At 40.9% G+C, this 8,198-nt stretch overlaps 1 protein-coding gene across 5 annotated transcripts in view; it reads left to right on the forward strand.

The window, feature by feature from the left end:
* Window positions 1-8,198, forward strand: part of Fas1 (fasciclin 1 Fas1 domain-containing) — a 68,037-nt gene that overhangs the window by 10,884 nt on the left and 48,955 nt on the right. For 2 of the 5 annotated variants that reach the window (XM_022832601.2, XM_022832602.2), the window contains one exon: window positions 4,851-4,979. In XM_022832601.2, the coding sequence (XP_022688336.1) occupies window positions 4,851-4,979 (129 nt within the window). Of the gene's footprint in view, window positions 1-6; window positions 1,661-2,105; window positions 2,305-3,037; window positions 3,217-4,850; window positions 4,980-8,198 lie in introns of those variants that run through there. The other 3 variants (XM_022832603.2, XM_022832604.2, XM_022832605.2) reach the window with 3 other exon arrangements.

Raw genomic sequence — 8,198 nt, forward strand, 5'->3', positions numbered from 1 at the left:
AAAAAAAAAAAAAAAAAAAAAAAAAAAAAAAAAAAAAAAAAAAAAAAAAAAAAAAAAAAAAAAAAAAGTCATACTTCAATACATATGGATTATGTGAAGAAAACATGTGCTTTTCGTGCATAAATGTTGATTGATGGGCGAGTGCGGTACGATACAAGAACAACTGTTGAAAAGTAACAATGATTTTTAATTATCGAAAAAGACGCTGCACAATGTAGCCGACTCTACCTACGTCGACGCCTCCGCCAGCTAGGTTTGAATAGGTCAGGATAAAATTGTCGTTTTAGAATACTGATGTTACCACTAGCAAGCCGAACCACTTTTAGTATCGCTTCTTTCATTTAATCTACTTCAGTGATCCTCTAGTTCTTTCTATGTCGTTGTCACGATGCCATCCTATTGATGAGGTGTTTTCATTCATCTCATGGGCGTCATACGACGCGTATCACCTAATCTGTCGCTGACCATCGTATACAGGGAAAAATCAAATAGCACTAGAAAAACACGTTTCTGAATCTTTCGCTTTTTCAGGAGGTAACGTCTAACTTTATCGACACGCCTCCATATTGTCATATAAACCATTTCATACGAAGCGCAATAGAGTGGAGCTGTCCGAGATATATTTAGCTAACTGATTAAGGAATCGAAGCAGCGACCTACAGGTGTAGAAGGTCGCAGGTACCACAGCTTAAATGCGTATGTTAAGCTTCAGACGAACGAAAATCTTACTATGTCTTGACATACGCAAAGTATTTTCAAAACGTTAAGGAGAGGGGTAAATTTAAACGAGATTAATAAGAGGAAATATATAGGAGAAGGCGAGACAATTAGAAGGAAATTCGTGCTCAACAAGCTATATTCTTGCCTGTGTTAATAGCTTTACGTGTCCGAATGTTATTCGACAAGTCATAGCAAAGGCCATAGCATATCTACCTCTAGTGCTCGCCTCCAGATTCAGTAGTTCGGGCCATTCCTACTCGTTGGGGTAAAAGTAGTTGAACAGTGCACAGATGCAGCGTCCTGCCGCATCTAGTAAACGCAGAGAAAATATAGAAACCTAAGTGTTAATTAGCGGGACCCGACAAACGAAGAACGTGAAGCGCCGTCATCGAAAAGCTAGCCCTATCAGCCGACGCTACTGGATCTGTAAAGCGAGATTCTTCCCTAGCCTTACAACCAACATCCACCACTTTCCAGTGAATATGAACTTTCAGGCGCATACAGGCCACGAACGGAACACAAGCTCGTTCTATCGATTTGTTCAGAGAGTTTACGATGAATGAAAACAACACCGTTACAACGACCTAATATCGTCATAAGCAACGCGTCGGCAGTCTACAAGCGATATTTTCTTAGAAGGTGTTTTGGCAAAAATCTAAAATTTACAAATACTCTGTTCGATTCGAAATGCGCGACGTATAACAACGGTAGTATCAGTTAGCATACGCGACCGGTGAGCCAGCTACGAAGACCGAAGCTATCTTACTGCTTGTAAGTGAAGGGTGCATAATGTGCGCGATGCGTTACGGCGGATGAGACCCAGAAGTGTAGATAAATGTTCTTTTTTCGAAACACAAACAGCTATGCGTGTACGACGGTAAATGACTGGGACGGCAACGATGTCGCTAAAGCGCACCCGTGACGGCGCACTCGTCAACTGGTAAATTTGAACACGATCTTTCTTTCTCGGGAACGCTGAACCATATAGCGATACGGCAAATTAACATTTGCCAAACTGTTTTCACGTAGATATATACTGTTGACAGTTACTGTGAAACAAATCTGGGCACCTAGCGACTAGTAACACATTAAGGGCAAAGTAATATTTTGCGCATGTGTTCCATATCTGCTTCATAAATACAGAAAGCTATTCGTGCAAGATATTGAGATGAGTTTTCATTAAAACCTGTCGATTTAGGTTTGTCGATAGTGGGCTGTTGGCACCAGCATCGAAATACAAAAACCCGTTGGATATATATATATACAGGGTGCGGGCCATAGTCTGGGCTAGGCTTTGGTGAGCTGTTTGTTACAAAGAGGCTAGCGGACGACAGCTAGTCTTTTCTCCAACAAAGCAACAGTGCGTCCCTTCTGGAATTTCAGTGAAGATCGGTTATCATTCAAAGACGAACCCTTATCGAGGTTCTAAACTTCGATGCTGGACCGCGTCGCAAAATGGTCCCAGAAAAAGGATTTCAACATAGCTAAATTGACGATAAAGAGTGAACAACTAATACTAATCGCTATGGTTCGAATGTGTATATCCGGCTTGTCCTGGTCAGGGCGTTAGTTAGGACATTCGATGTGAGTGAGCGTTCAATCTCGCAAAGACCTACGTCATACGTCGTGACAGATGCTTTTGGAATTTATTAAAAGTAACAGATTTTACGGTTGTCTAGCATTCATGTCTCTCAAGAATGACGGGCCAGTCCTTTTCGATGATTATCGGAAATGATCTTAACTATTAGTTAGATTCCCGCAGAGCTGCAAGGGGACACGTGAAACGAGCTTCTGGGCAGTTTCAGTAGGGACCCGAACCAATGTTACCGCGACACATAGTGGCTCCATTCGATGAACACGTTCAAATTGTGATCGAAATTTAAATAAAAAAAAATTCAACCTATAGAATAACTTGTATTTCGTATCTATTAACAATAGTATGAGGTTATTATTATCGATATGTTTTTACTTCTACACTATAAAGAGACACAAAGTTCGTCACAGACATCGATAGGGTGCACTAGAACTGCTGGTTTTACTGGCTTTGCCCCGCACAATAGTTGTATGATTAACAACGGTTGTTCTTATGATCTGCACAATGGTCATCGTGTGCCGATCACCTGGCACCGCTGTAGAGAAGCGTATGGCTAGAGAAGCTGACATTGAGACACAGATAAAAGGCTGTTGCAGCCTTTCACCGTTGCTGCTGGCGTGATGGCCATCGTATTGCTAACGCCTAATCCAATATGTCATCATTTAGGCTCGTCCTTTGCGGCCGATCCTCCCAGCCGCCCTGGGAGCCAAAGTAGATGCAGCATCGTTGACACCGTCCCTCAGACCTCGCTCCTGTGTCATACCGTACGCGGTATGGTGCAGTACACCTATGTACTGCTGTGACATCGTGTATACGACGCCTTACAAATGGATTCGCTTTTGTGAGCACTACGCCGAGTGAACGCCAGCAACTAAATTGCCGCTTGTTAAAGTGACGGTGAAGTCAGTGTCAACTCAAGAATATAATATCGTTCTGTAAAAGTGGGTTATAGTAATTTAGCAACCGACAACTGATACAGGCACCCTTATAGGACTAATGTAGAATAGGGTACCGTCGACAACACATATGCGTGCATGTTTACATTTTGTTATTTCTAGCCTTCTGACACATCAACATCTCTACTAGTCGCATCCAAAATGCATCTTCTATTTATTCGGTAATATCGCATTGATAATTGCATATATATACATACATACGATATACCAATTATGTGTAGCTGCGCTGTGTGCTAATACCAGCATACCGAAGCCGACACTGTAATTTCCTGGGAAGCCTGCTTCTAGCAACGGACGGTACTTCGAGGGCATAACCTGTACATAACGAGGTCGCTGCAATAGTGGTGCTCGTCCGCAGGTATAATATGGCCTTCGATTTGCTCCCAGACATAAGTACAAAGTGTGTGAACACCTTGATGGATTATCCACCGAGGATGCCTTCGTTGGCAAAGCACTTCCTAGATATTTATGAAACGACCAACCTTGGCTTCGTTACAGCAGGGGCCTCTCAGAGGCAATTCACTGAATTATATATATATATAGTGAAGGGCCCTTTGAGGCATTTTGAAGCTAAGGGATTCGCTACGCCTTCATTGGTGCAATTCGTCGATGAAAATCAAATAGACCCATTTTTGTAAAGACTACCGGCGAACAGCTTATGAATTGGTATGAATTGGTTGCGCAGTCATACGACTATTTTTAGCTAAGTTCGCTCAATGAAGTTTACCCAAAAATTAGGAGAGTTGGTGCTCTGTAAAGCGAGTAACGGATACGAAGGAAGATGTTTGTTCCGGCCCGATCAATACACAGCCGCAGTGGCATATATGAAATGCACATGATTATTAGTAGTGCCGATAAGTGAGGTCTGTAAGCCAATGTGAAAGAGAAAGGAATGAGTGCTTTCGGGAGATATGCTAAAGCCCAGAGTTAGGTCGAACCGCTACCCGAAAAAGTCCATGCCTTAGTCGATGTGTGGGTTGGTTGGTCGGTCGGTCGGTCGGTCGGTCCATGCGATTACTGCAAATGAAAGAGTCTTGTAGACAACGAAATATTCAGAAAGGCAACACTTCCCGACAACGGTTTCCGTAGGGTCTAGTTATATCGACTACTCAGAGCTATCTATCAAAAAATATTCGAAAACAAGGAAAAGTCATGCCTCTCCACAGCAATACCAGTTATTTTCTCTGTTCTCGTGAAATAGCGTAACGGTAACGTGTCTTCCGAATAGATCCCTGAATAGAACGAATAGATCAAGTAACCCAGGTTCGCGATCGGGCGTAGACACATCGTTTCGAACTGAAAATTAGCCCTCTGTAGAAATACTTAGCGACAGTTTGACTATTCGAAATTATCCACTAGCAAACCTGTAGTAAGATTGAGATAATTAGGATTGATTGATGCCTTAGGATGCCTTAGAGTGATATATATATATACAACAACCTCTATGATCTATATATAACAACTTAGCAACATAATAGGCTGTATTATAAACACTATGCAATGAACAGGCTAAATGTTACAAAGCAGACGGCGGATAGAGGAGTAACGTCTAACGCGATGTCGCTTGTTGTCCTACGCAGATGAGGAGCAGAACAATACATTCAACATGCTATCTGACAGCGGCGGGCCTTCTGATCGCGCTTTTCGCCGATGTTCGTGCGGATTCCAACATCATTTCGGTTTTATCTCGCGAGAGTGAGCTTACCATAGTAAGTAGCAGCACACATAAATACAACACTGTACATAATAGAATTTACAATAAGGCAAAATGTCGATGTGTTCTATTATTTTTTACAATGAAACCATGAGCATCTTTAAAGGACGTAGCATTTAGCTTGATGCGAACTCGCCATCCAATGATAATACTTGGGCACACGTCACTGTGCATCAAGCACTCTCTCGTTGCGCACTGATGATGGCGGTTCTTTCTCCATCTTTGAAAGAGGGGAGCAGGACGTGGACAGATTGTCAGTCCCGATCGCTGTAAGAGCGTGCTTCACTGCCCCTAGTAATAATCTTACTGTTTTCGTCCGAAAGCCCTTCAATCCTTCTCTGGATCTTCCATACTCAACTAAGATGCAGCTTCATTGAGCATTAATCCTAAGCTTGGATACGCAAGCTTATAGGATACGGTCAATCGATTGAATTTATAGTGTATTTTAGGAAGATGATTATGTGTGAAGTATGCCTGTACAAATTCAGAGTTGACTGATAGGCTTCAAGTAACAAATATTGATGAATCTCTCGCAATATGTTTACCACTCAATGAACCGTAAAATAAAATATCTACATAAAAATCATTGTATAAAATCACAGATAATCTTATTTATGCTTCAATTTAACGGATACTTATTAACACGATGTTTTGGGTTAGTACGTTTAAAGAAGATTAATAATTGTCCGGCGAGCCATTTGGATTTAAGAACTCTTTTTTTTCTTACTGAATTCTTATACCACAAAGTTTTCAAATTCTTCATGTGACTCTGGGGTCATGTTTCTACGTAAGATTGTTTTTAAAAACTAAGTTGCAAACGGAACAAGCTGACCCATACTTCAGGACTGAACGAATAGCAGTTATGTTTGGCTAACCTGCAAGCATTGTAGTGAATCCTTTACAGTGCTATCTCAAGGGTACCTGTAGTAAGATACATCGCAAAGGACGTTATTAGCTTTGCCCATCTAAAGGGGACCCAATTACTCCGTGCCCTGTTCGTCAAACAGAGGTGCTACGATCGTTTCGACGTTTAAATAAACACATTATAGAAACAGCGGGCTTTGCTTATCATTGATGGCGAATATATCTGCCCATGCAGCAAATTGATTTCACAGAAAATGTGTATTTCTCGATATTTCTGGGCGAGTCTTGTTTCTCCACAGAAAAACTATTTCTGGCACTGTAAACCTTTTTTTTTTCTGTATGTATAGACTTTTTAATGACCTCATAGTATACGGATCTTGTGATTAGTCAATGCAAAATATATGCAGACTGCATAGCGAAAAGTACAACAAGTACAAATCGTGGGATTACAGAATCAAGTAACCACTTCCTTCTCTACTTTTACGACAGCATCTCCTCGTCGATTAAATCTGTTTTTGTCTTTTGAAGTCAGCGACTGAGGGTAACGCTGAGGCGTCTCCTGCGTGTTTTCGCCCGATCTGTGTAATAATCAACGCTGATTGATTTGACCGGTGCGTGACGGCGTAATCATGCCTGTCTGTAATGCGTTCAGCCGAAGAGCATATTATTACTAGCCTCAATGGCTAGCAATGTGTGTCTTTTGATTTTGTCAATGTTTTGCATCGCTCTTGTGCGAGGACGTAGCCGTCAATCGACATGCCCTCACTACTAGTAGCGCTTCAAGAAATTCATGAAAAGCCGGTTGTTTTCGCCCCTACAGGTTTAGCTTAGCCGACAGCAAGGGCAAATCGCTATTTGATGTGGTCTGCACTGATATCGAGTGCTTTAATGTGTAAACCTGCAGGTATATGTGCTAATCATTATCGAACAAATATAACTTGACGCTGCAGTCGATCCAGTTTTTTAGCTGATCTCTTTGTTTTTTCCCTGCTATTTTTAATAATCTATACAACAAAAAGCAAAGAACTTCCTAGTAACTTCTATTGGGAATTCTAGAGACGTTATTCATGGCAAAAACTGGCGTACCGCTGAATCTTTGTAACGTATTTACTATGATCACTTAGTTTACCTGAAAACATATTTATGGGTTTGGTCTATTTCTATCTCTATGTGTCGATAGGCAATGTTGAGACAATCGTAGATATTTTGGCTGTGATTCCTACAGGATAGAAGGTGGACTTGTTTTTGTGACAACCGGAAGATTGCAAGTGGAAACGTAAGGTCGAACATTGGCTGTGGCTTGCGCCTTCAGAGTCTAGGGGGTGGCATAGACGCTGTATGCCAGCCTTTTATAGTTCACTTCAAAAAAAAGGCCTAGTTTTTTCCTTCGAGTTCTTGCGGTGGCTAGGCTAGAAATCAGATAGGACCAATTCAGCCTTTTTTCCTGCACTGTAATAATCCAGACTGTCGACTTAGATGGAAAGTTATCACTGGCGTCCGTAAAACGTAAATATTTATTTATTTATTAATAGTATTTATACAATAACAGTATTTATGGTTTCTCATTTATTCTATGCCAATAAAATGGACGGCTTCATAAGTCTCATGGGTATTAGAAAAGAGTCAAGCTTGCTTTTTGCTTGGTCCCGTTCCTGTACTGAAACAGGCAGATTTGGCAAATCTAAAATCAAGTAAACGATAAAAGTGCTTGTTAAAAGGAAGCCGTAAACAACATCAATACTCATGCCTCATGAAGATTTGATTTAAATTAAATAATAATAATAATGAAAAAAAAGATTAACCTCATGAAGACTGAGTTAAATGGCACGGATAGTATGGCCGTGAATACGCGGAAGCGCGTCGACTCAGACTGAGTGGTTTTTGAGCCCAAATATCAGCTGTAGGGTGACATAACAATGCTCTTGACAGAAACTTTTTGTTTACATATATATATATATATATATATATGACAAAAGATGGTACTGTTTTTGAAAGGCTTAAACTTAATGTATAAGATGATTTGATTTTTTAACCAACCCTATGGTTCGCTACCGTTTTGTCTGTTATTAACAATAAGAACTTCAGTTAGCAAAACGATAGATGTACGATAGTATATGAATCTCACTTGGGGGTTGTTTCTTTCTCCACAGGGGGAGAAAGAGAGCGGGAAGCCGAATGAAGTGGAGCCCCACCCAATGGCAATAAAGCACCATGAGAACACTAGTTACTACTGCGCATCCTGATACAGCAGCACCGATAACACCACCATCTAAAGCTTGACTTATGCTCTGCCCTTATTCGGGTTTCCTTTCGCAGTCCTCATATACTTGGGATATATATATATATATAT

The sequence above is a fragment of the Varroa jacobsoni genome, unplaced genomic scaffold (assembly GCF_002532875.2).
Source record: "Varroa jacobsoni isolate VJ856 unplaced genomic scaffold, vjacob_1.0 scaffold_400, whole genome shotgun sequence".
NCBI classification, from domain to species: domain Eukaryota; kingdom Metazoa; phylum Arthropoda; class Arachnida; order Mesostigmata; family Varroidae; genus Varroa; species Varroa jacobsoni.